General features: G+C 44.8%; 1 protein-coding gene across 1 annotated transcript in view; it reads right to left on the reverse strand.

The window, feature by feature from the left end:
- Nucleotides 1-15,366, reverse strand: part of LOC119970940 (otogelin-like) — a 323,755-nt gene that overhangs the window by 194,483 nt on the left and 113,906 nt on the right. The window contains 1 exon segment of the mRNA XM_038806051.1: nt 10,748-10,855. Within this exon segment, the coding sequence (XP_038661979.1) occupies nt 10,748-10,855 (108 nt within the window).

The raw sequence follows: 15,366 nt of genomic DNA on the forward strand, positions 1-15,366 counted from the left end.
CAATTGTTCACAATTTACATAGATGATTTGGAGTTGGGGACCAAGGACAATGTGTCCAAGTTTGCAGATGACACTAAGATGAGTGGTAAAGCGAAAAGTACAGAGGATACTGAAGTCTGCAGAGGGATTTGGATAGGTTAAGTGAATGGGCTAGGGTCTGGCAGATGGAATACAATGTTGACAAATGTGAGGTTATCCATTTTGGTAGGAATAACAGCAAACGGGATTATTATTTAAACGATAAAATATTAAAGCATGCCGCTGTTCAGAGAGACTTGGGTGTGCTAGTGCATGAGTCACAGAAGGTTGGTTTACAAGTGCAACAGGTGATTAAGAAGGCAAATGGAATTTTGTCCTTCATTGCTAGAGGGATGGAGTTTAAGACTAGGGAGGTTATGTTGCAATTGTGTAAGGTGTTAGTGCGGCCACACCTGGAGTATTGTGTTCAGTTTTGGTCTCCTTACTTGAGAAAGGACGTACTGGCGCTGGAGGGTGTGCAGAGGAGATTCACTAGGTTAATCCAAGAGCTGAAGGGGTTGGATTATGAGGAGAGGTTGAGTAGGCTGGGACTGTACTCGTTGGAATTTAGAAAGATGAGGGGGGATCTTATAGAAACATTTAAAATTATGAAGGGAATAGATAGGATAGATGCGGGCAGGTTGTTTCCACTGGCGGGTGACAGCAGAACTAGGGGACATAGCCTCAAAATAAGGGGAAGTAGATTTAGGACTGAGTTTAGGAGGAACTTCTTCACCCAAAGGGTTGTGAATCTATGGAATTCCTTGCTCAGTGAAGCAGTTGAGGCTCCTTCATTACATGTTTTTAAGGTAAAGATAGATAGTTTTTTGAAGAATAAAGGGATTAAGGGTTATGGTGTTCGGGCCGGAAAGTGGAGCTGAATCCACAAAAGATCAGCCATGATCTAATTGAATGGCGGAGCAGGCTCGAGGGGCCAGATGGCCTACTCCTGCTCCTAGTTCTTATGTTCTTATGTTTGTGGGAAGTGATGGGACGGTTCGGGTTCGGACAGAGGTTTGTGGACGTTTTTGTATAGGGCACTGGTAGCAAATGTATGGATAAACCAGGCGAGCACGGGGTACTTTGGGCTGCATCGTGGTACAAGGCAACGGTACCCACTCTCCCTGTTGCTCTTTGCCTTGGCAATAGAGCCACTGGAAATGGAACTTAGAGCGTCAAGGAGTTGGAAAGGGATAGTACGGGGTGGGGTGGTGGAGCACAGGGTCTTGCTATATGTGGAAGAATTATTGCTTTATATCTCGGACCCACTGGGAGGCATCGGGGGAATTATGAATATTCTAGACGAGTTTGGTCAGGGTTTTCCAGACATAAGTTAAACATGGGGAAGAGTGAGATCTTCCCAATCGAGGCCAGGGGGCAGGAGAGGAGGTTGCGCAAACTGCCGTTTACGGTGGTGGGGGTGAACTTCAGATATTTTGGACGTCCAGGTGGCGTGGTGATGGAAACAACTGCATAAATTAAACTTGGCGCAGTTGGTGGAACTGATGAAGGGGGATTTCAAGAGGTAGAGTCTGCTCTCACTATTACTAACGGGCGGGTGCAGACAGTGAAAGTGACGGTACTCTTATGGCTCTTTGTTTATCAGAACCTCACGATTTTCATCCCCAAATCATTCTTCAAGAAGGTTAATGTTTTGATCTCGGGGTTTGTGTGGGAGGGACATTCCCCACGGGTAAATAAAGTGCTGCTGGAACGGAGGCACGGGGAGGGGGTGTGGGCTGGTCTTGCCAAAACTTTTATTCTCCTTTTCACATTTTTATCCAAATTTACACCCACCAAGAAACAATCAACAGTAACAAATACAATGTCACTCCCCTGGCCAACAATTCCTCCCTCCCAGCAACCCCCAAATAACCCTCAACATTTTCATAGAATTTACAGTGCAGAAGGAGGCCACTCGGCCCATCGAGTCTGCACCGGCTCCTGGAAAGAGCACCCCACCCAAGGTCAACACCTCCACCCTATCCCCATAACCCCACCCAACACTAAGGGCAATTTTGGACACTATGGGCAATTTATCATGGCCAATCCACCTAACCTGCACATCTTTGGACTGTGGGAGGAAACCGGAGCACCCGGAGGAAACCCACGCACACACGGGGAGGATGTGCAGACTCCGCACAGACAGTGACCCAAGCTGGAATCGAACCTGGGACCCTGGAGCTGTGAAGCAATTATGCTATCCACAATGCTACCGTGCTGCCCACTTTAAGTACAAACATTAAAGAAAATGATTCAGGAATCCACCATCCATCCATACATAGTCACCAACAACATACACAGTCCAATACCAACCCCACCCCAACATGCCCCATGACCCAACCAACCCCCACCCCAACCCCCCCCCCCCCACCACCACCACCCCAACCCCCCCCAGTGTTCAATGTCATCCAATTCTTGAAAGTGTATAATGAACAAAGCCCATGAATTGTAGAACCCTCCATCCTTCCCCTCAACTCAAACTTCACCCTCTCGAGTGTTAGAAACTCCAACAGATCCCCCCGCCACGCCAGGACATAAGGTGAAGAAGCTGACCACCACCCCAACAGGATCCACCTTCGGGCGATCAGCGAGGCAAAGGCTAAAACATCTGCCTCTGCATCCGCTTCCAACCCCGGCCAATCCAATACCCGGAATATGGCCTCCAGAGGACCAGGCTCAAGCCCCATGTACCATCTTCGAAATTACCCTGAACACCTTCCTCCAATACCCATCCAGCTTTGGACAGGACCAAAACATATGAACATGGTTTGCAGGGCCCCCCTGCAATGTTCGCAAACAACCTCTACCCTCTTAAAGAGCCGGCTCATCCTCGCCTTTGTGAGGTGCGTCCTATACATCACCTTCAGCTGTATCAGCCCCAACCTCATGCACAAAGTTGAGGCATTTACTCTCCGGAGCACCTCCCACCACAACCCCTCCACCATGCTCTCTCCCAGCTCTTCCTCTAACTTTGCCTTAATCCTCTCCAGCGGTGCCGTCTCTTCTCCCAGAATTGCCCCATATTTTGCCGACACCACCCCCTTCTCCATTCCCCCTGCCGTCAGCACCTCCTCCAACAGTGTGGAGGTCGACCTCACCAGAAAGCTCTGTATCTCCTTCTTGGCGTTATCTCGGACCTGCACATACCTCAACATTTCCCCCGCCCCAACCCATATTTCGCCCCCAGCTCCTTAAATCGTGCAAACCGGCCCCCTAGAAATAAATCCTTTCATGCCCTGACTCCCTTCTCCTCCCATCTCCAAAAACTCCCATCCCACTTCCCTGGCTCAAATCTGTGATTCCCCGAATTGGCATTTCCCTTGACCCCGCCCGCAGCCTAATTTGTTGGCGCAACTGCCTCCAGATTTTCAACGTCGCTACTACCACCGGACTCCCTGAGTATTTCCCCGGGGCCATCAGGAGTGCCGCTGTTGCTAACACGCTCAGCCCCAACGCCCTACGCAGACTTTCCTCCATTCTAACCCACTGGGAGTCCCCCCTCTAACTCAGCTCCTCACCTTTTCCGCATTCGCCACCCAGCAATAAAATAGCAAATTCAGAAGACCCAACCCCCCTGACTACCTTCCTCTCTGCAACAGCACCTTCCTAATCCTAGCCCCCCCCCCCCCCCCCCCCCCCCCCATTAAACGAGGTAATCATCTTTTCGACCTCATTGAAAAAAGCCTTTGGCAGGAAAATCGGCAGACACTGAAAAATAAACAAGATTTGCGGCAACATGTTCATTTTAAATGTCTGTGCCCGACCTGCCAGCGACAGAGGGAGACCATCCCACCTTGCCAGATCCGCTTTCACCCTCCCCACCAGACCACTAATGTTATACCTACAGAGCCCCCCTCAATCCCATGCCACCTGCACCCCCAGATATCTAAAGTGATTGCCTGCCCTACAGAATGGCCCACCACCCCCACCCCTGCCATAACCCCTGACCGAGACACCACAAAATATTCACTTTTATCTAAATTTAGCTTATACCCTGAAAAAGACGCAAACACTCGAAGCAGCTCCAATATGCCCCCCCTCGACACACTCAATTCCGATACATACAACAACAAGTCTTCAGCATACAAAGATACCCTATGCTCCCCCTGACTGCGTAAGCAATCGCGGTCGTGACCTGTCCAATTTTGGCTCCTGCACCATATTCCAGTCTCCACCCACCATCAATTCATGTGAATCCAAGTTGAGAATGGCCCCACAGACCTTCTTTACAAACCCGGCATCATCCCAGTTGGCATACACGCTTACCAATGCCACCAACCTACCTTCCAATGCCCCTGTCACTGTTACAACTCCCTGATCTGCCACAACCTTCTCCATTTGGAACCTCACTCTTTTATTCACCAAAACCGCAGCCCCCCCCCCCCCCCATGCCCTACTATTGAAGCCCAAGTGAAACACTTGGTTAACCCAGCTCTTTCTAAGCCTCCCCTGATACTTCACCCTCAAGTGAGTCTCCTGCAGCATCGCCACATCTGCTTTCAAACTTTTCAAATGCGCAAGCACCCTCGGCCTCTTCACTGGGCCTCCCAACCCCCTCACGTTCCACGTAACTACCCTAACAAGGGGTCTCTCCTCCCCCATTCCGTGCTTATCCACCATCATCATAATTCCGGGCCCTACTCACTGATCCTGACCCGTCCCTATACATTGTTGACATCGAACCCCATTCCCCCCCTCTCAGAATTCCCCCTACACTCCCTCACGAAGAAACCCTACCCCATGTTGATCCCCTCGCCTCTCATTTCTCACCTCCTAGACCCATTGAAAGCTGCTCAACAGGCTCCAATGTCCTCAGCCCCTCCCCCCAAAACTCTGCTCACTAGTCAACCTACGTTAGCTAGTGCGGGGGCTCCTGCTCAGGCCTTTCCTCCCCTCCCGCCCAGTCCCAGGAAAAAAAAACTATCAAATATATACTTTTCATAAAAAACCATCACTACAAAGAACAGCAACAAAAAATAAACTTTAACCTCTATAACAGCATGATGTAAGAATATTATTCAAAGTTATAAAGAACAACAAATAACTTTTAACCTCCATAACAGTATGAAGTAGGAACATTATTCAAAGTTACACATATACATTCTCCCACTCTTTACTTCGTCCCAAGCCTTCTGCCTTCATAAATACCTCCGCCGCCTCCACCGTCTCAAAATAAAACTTTCCGGAGTTGTAGGTCACCCTTAGCTTTGCTGGATACACCACTCCAAACCGCACTCCACTGTCGTACAACATTCTGCCAGTTCCACCGTCAAGTCCTGATAGATACAAACCTTGACACCAGCCCTTGCACCTCCTGCTCCTTCTTTGCCCAGTTCAATACCTTCTCCTGCATGTGATATCTGTGAAAACAGATAATCACTGCCCTTGGCAGCTCGTTTAACTTTGGTTTAGGCCTCAACGACCAATGAGCTCAGTCCAATCTATACCGGGTACTTCTCCCTCCCCATCAGTCTGCCAACACCGTGGCAAAGTACTCTGTTGGCCTCAGGCCCTCCGCCCCCTCGGGCAGGCGCACAATCCTTAAATTCTGTCGTGAGCGGTTCTCCATATCCTCCAGCTTTGCTCGCAGTCCCTTTTTGACATTAACCACCCTCTGCAGCTCATCCCCCATCGAGGTGAGCTGATCGCTGTGCCGCAACATGGCCTCCTCCACTCCCTTCATATTCTCACTCTTGTTCCCTCTCCTCAGCCTACACCTTTGCAACAGCTACCTTCACTGGGGAATTGCCTCCTCTACAAATGCCTTCAGCGCCACTGCCATCTCCTTTCTCCACCTCCATATGTTTTGTGAACTGCTTTTCGAGCTCTAGAGGCACCACCTCAGCCACCTTCTCTGCTGTAAGCAGTGCGCTCCCCCCAGCAGCCCGGCCTCCGCCCTCTTGTCAGCCTCCGGGCAGGTCCTCACGCTCAATAGCGAGCTCTCAGTCTCAGAAAAGGAAAACCCCCCGAAAACACCGAGAATAGTGTACGCTGGCGGGAGCCTCTTCTTAATGCGACCACTCAGCTCGCGAGCGCCACCGGAGGTTCCTGGCCTTGCTAAATATAATGAACTATTATTGGCCAGCGAATATGGCCATGGCTAGGAAGTGGGTAGTGGGGGACGCGTCAGGATGGGAGCAGATGGAGGCGGCCTCTTGCATGAGTTTGGGGGCATTGTTGACAGTGCCTCTGCCACTCCCGCCGGCCAAGTACTCCACGAGCCCGGCGGTCATGGCTGCCCTGTGGTTGAGGTTAGAAGGTGCCTTTGTGTGGGCTCCGATTTGCAGTAATCATAGATTTCCACCGGGGCGGTGCTAGATGAGGGGTTTTGGGAGTGGAGACGGGCAGGGATCGAGCGTTTTGCGGACTTGTTTGTGGGTGGTCGCTTTTCAAATTTAGAGAACTGGAGGAGGAGTATGAGCTTCCCAGTGGGAACAGGTTCCGGTACTTACAAGTACGGGATTATGCGAGCAAGCAGGTGCCGTCCTTTCCCAAGTTGCCGCCCCCGTTGCTACAGGATAAGGTGATATCGAAAGCAGGACTAGACAAGGCTAAGGTGTCTGAAATTTACCAGGAACTAATGGACTGGGAGGGAGCCCCGATAGGGAAAGTCAAACGGAAGGGGTTGGAGGGACTTGGGGGGGGGGGGGGGGAATGGAGGCTGGGTTGTGGGAGGAGACTTTAAGGAGAATGAACGCATCCTCTTTGTGTGCCAGGCTTAGCCTTATTCAGTTTAGGGTAGTCCACAGGGTGCATATGATGGTGGCCAGGATGAGTAGGTTCTTTGAGGGGGTTGAGGACAGGTGTGGGTGGTGAGTGGGGAGCATGCGAACCATATCCATATGTTCTGGGCATGTCCAAAGTTGAAGGTGTTCTGGCAGGGGTTTGCAGATGTAATGCTGACTGTGAAGGTTACTCCGAGTTCTGAAGTGGCGATTTTTGGTGTGTCGGAAGACCAGGGAGTCCTGGGGGCGAGAAAGGCCGACATTTTGGGCTTTTGCTCCCTGGTATACAGGAGACGAATTCTCTTGGAGTGGAGGTACTCAGTTCTGCCGAAGCTGGGGGTGTGGGTGAGCGACCTGGTGGAGTTGCTGAGACTGGAGAAGATTAAGATCGCCTTAAGAGTGTCAGTGATAGGTTTGCCTAGAGATGGAAGCCGTTGATTGAATTAAAATTGAGGTTTCAGCGGGGTGGATGGGGGGGGCGGAGGGGGGATAAAGGGGTTAAAATGGGGAAGGCAGGTTGGGTGAAGGGGAACGGCAGGGAGTTTGGGTCTTTATTTATTTGATATGAGGTTTCAGTTTGTTCTTACTCTTGTGTTGGTTTGTATTTAATGTATGTACAAATGTCGATATAAAAATATTTTTCAAAAAAGAATGTGGAATACACTGCTGGTGAGTGTGGTGGAGCCAGAGTTGTTCGTGGCTTTCAAATGAGAATTGGATCATTATACGAAAAACAAAATTTTGCAGGGTTTCTGGGAAATGGTCTTAGGTGAAATGCTCTTGCAGAGCTGGTGCAGACAGCCTGATGAATTGCCTCTTTCTGTGCTGTGACCATTCTATGATTCTAGGATTTTATGAGTCTAACCCATTTAACCCGGTGGTCGTGTCACACAACATGATGGAGGATGTCTTCAGTGTAATGATACAGATTTGGCTTTACAGGGATTGTGGAGTCACTCCAACCAATAGTATCATGGGCAGATGCATCTGTGGTAGGTAGATTGGGTCAGATGATGGCAAGTAGGATTTTCTCTTGAGTTGGTTCTTTCACCACCTGCTAATAGTCCAGTCGAGAAGCTTTGGCCGCCAGGATTTGGAGTCAATGCGGTCAGTAGTGGTGCTACCAAGCTACTCTTGATGATGGATATTGAAATTCCCCACCCAGAGTATATTCTTCCCTGATTCATCAGCGGAGGGAAAGCAGCATGTGGTAAGCAGCAGGAGGGGATGCAATGGTAGAGGGAGTGAATGTTTAAGATGTTCAATGGGGTGCTGAGTAAACGGCTGCTTTGTTCTGTACGGTGTCGAGCTCCCTTTGTGTAGATGGAGCCGCATGTTGGCCAGGCTTGATTCACGCAGGCAGGGAGCACTTATTATCTGAGAGGTTGTGAATTGAACTGAACACTATGCAGTCCTTCCCACTTCTGACCTTAGGATTGAAGATCATTGATGAAGCAACTGAAGATGATTGAACCTGGGACACGTGCCTGAGGAACTCCTGCAACAATGTCCTGGAGCTGAGATGATTGACCTCCAACAACTACAACCTTCTTCTTTTGTGTCGTACTAGGACTCCTTGAAGTCCACACACTCAGGCAAATTATGCATATGCAATCACTGTAAACTCAGTTCTGGAATTCAACTCTTTGATCTATGTTTGGATGATGGCAGTAATTAGATCTGGTGCTGAGTGGTCCTGGCAGAACCCAAAGTGAGCATCAGTGAACAAGTTATTGATGAATAACTGCTGCATGATAGCGCTGTTGATGACACACTTGCAGTGATTGAGAGTGGACTGATGGGGTGGTAATTAACTGGATCAGATTTATCCTGCTTTTGTGGACAGGGCATTCTTGTCAATTTTCTGCATTGTTGGTTAGAGGCCAATTTTGTAGCTTTGATGGATGAGTCTGGGACGGTGGCCGAAATGTATGACTCTGTGAATGTTACTATACCAGACTGTTACTTGACTGGACTATGAGACAGCTCTGTCAATTTTGGAACAAATGCCCAGATATTAGTGAGAAAGACATCGCATGGTTGACTGGGCAGAATGTGTCTTTGTCAGTTTTGGTGCCTGTTCTACCAACACAGAATTCTAACAAGGCACATATCTGACCTCAGAATATAAGTAGTTGACACATGATTTAAAAAAAAATTTAGAGTACCAATTAATTTTTTCCAATTAAGGGGCAATTTAGTGTGATCAATCCATCTACCCTGCATGTATTTGTGTTGTGGGGGTAAAACCCACACAAACACGGGGAGAATGTGCAAACTCCACATGGACAGTGACCCAGGGCCGGGATTGAACCTGGGACCTCGGCGCCGTGAGACAGCAATGCTAACCACTATGCCACCGTGCTGCTGTAATTTACACATAATTTAACCACTTTCTTGATTCCCCTGGAAAGAACAGCCTTGAGGATTCGAAAGAAGGAAAAGATAAAAAAAAAGACAATAACAACAAAGGGCAACTGGAGTTTAATCGCAGGAAAAAATAATTAATACACATTGAATTGTTTTAATATTTTGTGGTTTAGAGTATTTTTAGATTAATCGGCCAGGATCTTCCAGTCCCATCTGCAGTGGAAAGATTGGCGGACAGGATAACTTAATTTGGAATGAGTTCAAAAATCATTTACCCGACGGTGGGAAGAACTTCTGCAACTATGTTCTCGGGATTTTAAGGGGGGGTGTGGAGCTTCCTGATGAACAATATTGGGAAGCCCACTTGTATTAGCATTAGCATCTGATACATGCTCATTAAAAGGTTAATTGGCTGGATGGCTGGTTCTTGATCCGGAGAGACGTCAACAGTGCAGGTTCAATTCCCGTACCGCTGAGGTTATTCATGACTGCTACGCCTTCTCAACCTTGACCCTCGGCTGAGGTGTGATGACCCTCAGGTTAAAGCACCACTAGTCAACTCTTAAAGGACTCTGGGACTGTGGCAACATTTACATTTCCAATGCATAGTGAAATACATTACAGCTTTTTTTCCCGAAAGATCTTATTGAATTTAAAACATATTCAAATTTGCAATGCAAAATTAAGATAGGTAATTGCAACACAAATTATATTTAAATCAATTAATTTTGTTCAATTTACATGCCTAATTTAGGTTGTAACTCTTCTGTGGAAATAAATGATCTGAAGAACCCTTTGATAAAATTGATTTCTGATGAGCAGGTCAAGGAATATAAAGTTTAAGCTCAAGATCCTCCATGACCATACTGGTTGGAGGTATAGTCTCAACATACATTCTTCTCCTGCTCTTATTTCCTATGTTGAAACCTAACCAGAGATTTATAAAGGCTCAATATTACTTCCCTACTTTAGTACTCAATACCTCTCTTTATGATCACATGTGCTTTGTTAATTACTCTCTCAATATATCTTGCCAGCTTCCAAAGATCTATGGACACATACTGCAGCTCCCCCGCCACTGCACACACTTTAGAACTATGCCACTTAGCCTATATTGCCTTTCCTTAATACTGCGGCCAAAATGCATCATGTCACTTTTCACCATATTAAATCCCATATTTTTTCTAACTATCTATCTCCTGTTGCCTCTTCTTAATGCTTTGGCCAAAATGCATCATTTTGCGCTTCCCTGTATTACATTCCATCTTTTTGCTAACTATCTATGTCCTGTTGCAGTTGATTCATTCTTACTGTTTGTCATGCCTCCACATTTAGTACCATTGTTTCTGTTTTCCATTTAATTTATTTGAAAACTGCCGCTGTAAGTGGGCACCCATGATACTAGATGACGACCGTGTCAGCTATGATCAAGTAATCTGTCACTGACAAAGCAATGACTTGAAGAATTGATGTTTGGGCAAAGTACCAGAGAGTCCTTAGCATCTAGATGGTCATGGATTATCAAGTCACTCAGGAAAGGATATAAAGGTGAAAAATAAGAATAAACACAAAGAACCGCCATAACTTAAAGAAAGGAGTTTGTGCAAACCGACACTAGATGATTTACTTACCAGGTATAGCAGGGTGATCTTACTATGTCACCAGGAAAATATTCCTTCCCCTTCCACAGACAGGGACATTCATTTGGCTTAAAGCACTCATCTTCATGCTTCACAAGGCTAGTATAAGTACATACAGATAAAATAAAACAGTGATATTTACGGATTGATGCCCCTTTTCTAAAATAAAAAGGTGGAGTTAACCTAATTGTGTTTTAAGGTATTTTTCCACTCTGTTGAATACACTTGATTACCTTTTACTTCTAAATACACTGCCACAAATGTCAATAACTCTGAAGCATATTCTAGAACATGGTAAAACAATTAGCAATCTGTACTAAGAATTGAAATTAACAATGTATTATTTGCAGTTCAATCCAGGCTAAAGATTAATACTTAGATCCACAATCCAATATTTTTAAAGTAACATTAACTCTGTAATTCTAGCTGATTCAATGCCTGATTTAAGGGGAACTATGACCTAATTTATTTTTTGACACATTTAGTTAATTTACCATGATATAATTTTGACTCAAATATTCATAGACATCATGCTCTGGAGAAATTCAGCCTGATGTACTGCAATTTGTTTCACCATGAGGAACACAGCATTCTTGTCACTTATTTGTCCTGAATGGAATTTCCAGGAATAATATTTAAATCAAGATGGATACAATTGATTTTGTTCCATTTAATTTAGGTTGCAACTTTTCTGTAGAAATAAACAATCTTGAAGAACCCTTTGATAAAATTGATTTCTGGTGAGCACGTCAAGGAAAGTGGAGTTTGAAGCTCAAGATACCCCATGACCATACTGATTGGAGGAATAGTCTCAACATACATTCTTCTCCTGCTTCTATTTCCCGCGTTGAGACCTAACCAGGCCTTTAGAAAGGTTCAATATAACTTCCTTACTTTAGTACTCAATACCTCTCTTTATGATTGCATGTGCTTTGTTAATTACTCTCTCAATACATCTTGCCACCTCTCTCATGTGCAGCAATTTCTAGGAAATACTACTCCAGCAGATCTACTGCAAGATCACACTCTAAGCAAATCTCACACACACATTTAGGACACCACTTTATTGCAAACATGTGCTAGATTCTCAATGTAATTCCGCAAGATGAGTCAGGAATATTAATTCCTAAGCAAGTTTGTAATTCTGTAAATCAAATTTATTCATAACATTGCAGCACATGTTTAGAACATTTTGAAGAGAGTTTTACATCTCATAGAGTCATATAGTTCAGAGAGGCCCTACGGTCCATCGAGTCTACACTGACCAAACTACACTAAATTTACACTAATCCCACTTTCCAGCACTTGGCCCATAACCTAGAATGTTATGACATTTCAAGTGCATGTACTTTTTGTAATGACTTGGGCCAGGCCTTTGAGATTGGCCAATTAGAATACGAGTTCCCTGATTAGTGGCCCAATCAGGGAACCCCTTTCTGTGTATATAACAGGGAGTGCCAGATCATCTGCACTCCCGGTGTAGACAGCAGACTGAATGGACATGGTTGTTCAGCTGTTGGGTTTGTAAATAAAAGGAATTCTGGTGACGGGATTTCTGCCTCTGTGGACTTATTACACTTTTTAAAGGTTGTGAGGTTTCTGGCCTCTACTTCCCTCTCAGGGATGGTATTCCAGATTCTTACCATCCTCTGGGTGAAATTATTTTTTCTCACATCCACCCTAAATCTTCTGCCCCTCAACTTAAAATTATGCCGCCTCGTTGAGGACCCTTCAATTAAAGAGAACAGCTACTTCCTATCCACCCTGTCCATACCCCTCATAATCATATATACCTCAATCAGGTCCCCCCTCAGTCTTCTCTGCTCTAAAGAAAGCAACCTGAGCCTATCCAGCCTCTCCTCACAGCTCAAATGCTTCAACTCAGACAACATCCTGGTGAATCGCCTCTGCACTCTCTCCAGTGCAATCACATCCTTTCTATAGTGAGGCGACCAGAATTGCGCACAGTAGTCCAGCTATGGCCTAACACTAATCTAGTTCAACATAACCTCCCTAATCTTATGCATGACTGATAAATGCAAGTGTCCTGTATACCTTTTTAACTACCCTATTAACGTGTCCTGCCATCTTCAAGGATCTGTGGACAAACACCCGAAGAATCATCTATTCCTCTGAGCGCTCTAGTATCCTGACATTCATTGAGTACTTTCATGTCTTGTTACCCTTCCGAAGTGCATCACTTCACACTTTTCAGAGTTAAATTCTATCTGCCACTGACCTACCCATGTGACCAACCTGTCTATATCTTCCTGCAACCCAAGACCTTGTTCCTCATTATTAACCATCCGGAAAATCTTCGTGTTATCCACAATCTTAATTATCATCCTCCCCACATTCTCATCTATATCGTTTAAATAACAATATGGAACCTAGCACTGATCCTTGTGGTACGCCACTGGACACTGGTCCCCAGTCACAACAACTACCACCACCTTCTGTCTCCTGCCACTAAGCCTGTTTTGGATCCACTTGCCAAGTTATCCTGGATCCCATGTACTTTTACCTTCTTTATCAGTCTCCCATGTGGCATATTGTCAATGGCTTTGCTGAAATCCATACAAAATACATGAATTACAGATTACCTCCTCTAAAAATGTAATCAAATTTGTTCAGCATGACCTCCCTCTGACAAAGCTATGCTGATTATCCTTGATCAGACCGTACCTCTCCAAGAGAAGTTTAATTCTCTCCTTCACAATTTTCTCCAATAATTTCCCTCAATAAACTGATACAAATTTAAAAAAAAACAAAATTATATATATTTTTTTAACATATTAAAGCCGAGTCTGAAATTATTCTTTCTGGATTCAGACTTACATCTAGGATTTTGTTAAATAGCTTGGCTTCAAAATTGTAAGGCAAAGTCATTTACATGGTGAACATAAGTAACCCATGCCTGTAAAGTTATAATAGAGATACTGCCCCAGAGAAGTGGGAGAACTCGGGACAGAACCATACTACTCAAAGGTAAAGTCCAAATTTATTTTTTGTTATAAATTTAGAGTACCCAATTTTTTTTCTTCCAAGTAAGGGGCAATTTAGCGTGGCCAATCCACCTAACCTGCACATCTTTGGATTGTGGGGGCGAAACCCGTGCAGACACGGGGAGAATGTGCAAACTCCACATGGACAGTGACCCAGGGCCGGGATTCGAACCCCGATCCTCAGTGCTGTAATCCCAGTGCCACTGTGCTGCCCTGGTAAAGTCCAATTTAACCCAAAGAAGGAATTACTCAATCTTTCATTCTCCTTTCAGGGGTAAAACTGAATTAATTCTATCTGGGATCAATTTCCTCTGAATGTTTCTTCTTGAGGCTTTCACAGCAGGTTTAGATCCCACTGGGCAGCCAGAGGGTGATGAATCTGTGGAACTCTTTGCCGCAGAACGCTGTGGGGACCAATTCACTGAGTGTCTTTAAGTCAGAGATGGATAGGTTCTTGATTAATAAGGGGACCAGGGGTTATGGGGAGAAGGCAGGAGAAAGGGGTTGAGAAAATATCAGCCATGATTGAATGGCGGAGCAGACTTGATGGACCAAGTGGCCTAATTCTGCTCCTATGTCTTATGTTATTATAATTCCTCAGATTGTGTTCTTCCTCTCTGCAGGAATTTCAGGCCTTCTGCATTTTTTTCCATTCTCTTAGCCTTGGGTAACAAAAATAGGTTGATGTCTTTAAATGTGTTATTTTGGTAGCTGACAGAATTGATCTAAAAATCCAAAATGGTAAAGCATTGCACACTGAAGTAAATAAAGAAACTTGAGAACATCAAATATAAAACAATCAAGAAATCTTTTTCAATGGTAACAATTTCTATTCAATAAAATCATCTTACTTCATTTGCATTAAGTTTGGTAAATTGATTTCTAACCCTCAAATACTTGTAACAGACTTAAAATAACTCCATGGCCATTTTCTGTTGGAGGAATTAATAATCTGACATTGAGGAATAAGCAAGTTGTTGAAGACCAAGAAGTTATCACCTTTTAAATTCTGTTGGCTGAAATGACTAAGCTTTGGTTAAGCATTTGAGTCAGTGGATACGAGTTTGGATGAACTAAGGCAAATAATGGCTCAGATTTTGTAAAAGAAGTAATAATGAGGCTATAAAAGATAAATCAGAGAGCAACTTCCAGAATCCACACATGTGCAGTTAAAGACAGGAATCCTGAGGTTGCTGTCTGCTGTACTTGGTGTCTCCATAAGCTTGGCAACATCAGTAGCTTGCCAATAGAATTGACAACAATTCATAAAGATTGTGAAGTTGCAGTATCTACCCGCTAGTTGCATACTAAATCCTCTAGAAAAGGTTAGAGTTGATACATTCAGGTGTAAGGGAATTTTTAGTGATGTGATAAGTACCAAACAACCATTTCAGCCCTGAACATGTAATTTTACAACTGTGAAATCTTATTCCAATTATTGTTGGAGGTTTAAAAAAGATAAGAATTATTATTTTTTTCTTTCTGACGTTATCTCTTGCTTTCTCAATACCATCCCTTTCCCTCTTTTTATTTTGCTTTCTCTACTTTATTTTACACTGAAAGAAATATACAAATTTTGGTTAACCAGTTTAGATTCTGTCAGCT

Source organism: Scyliorhinus canicula, chromosome 9 (genome assembly GCF_902713615.1).
Source record: "Scyliorhinus canicula chromosome 9, sScyCan1.1, whole genome shotgun sequence".
Taxonomy (NCBI): domain Eukaryota; kingdom Metazoa; phylum Chordata; class Chondrichthyes; order Carcharhiniformes; family Scyliorhinidae; genus Scyliorhinus; species Scyliorhinus canicula.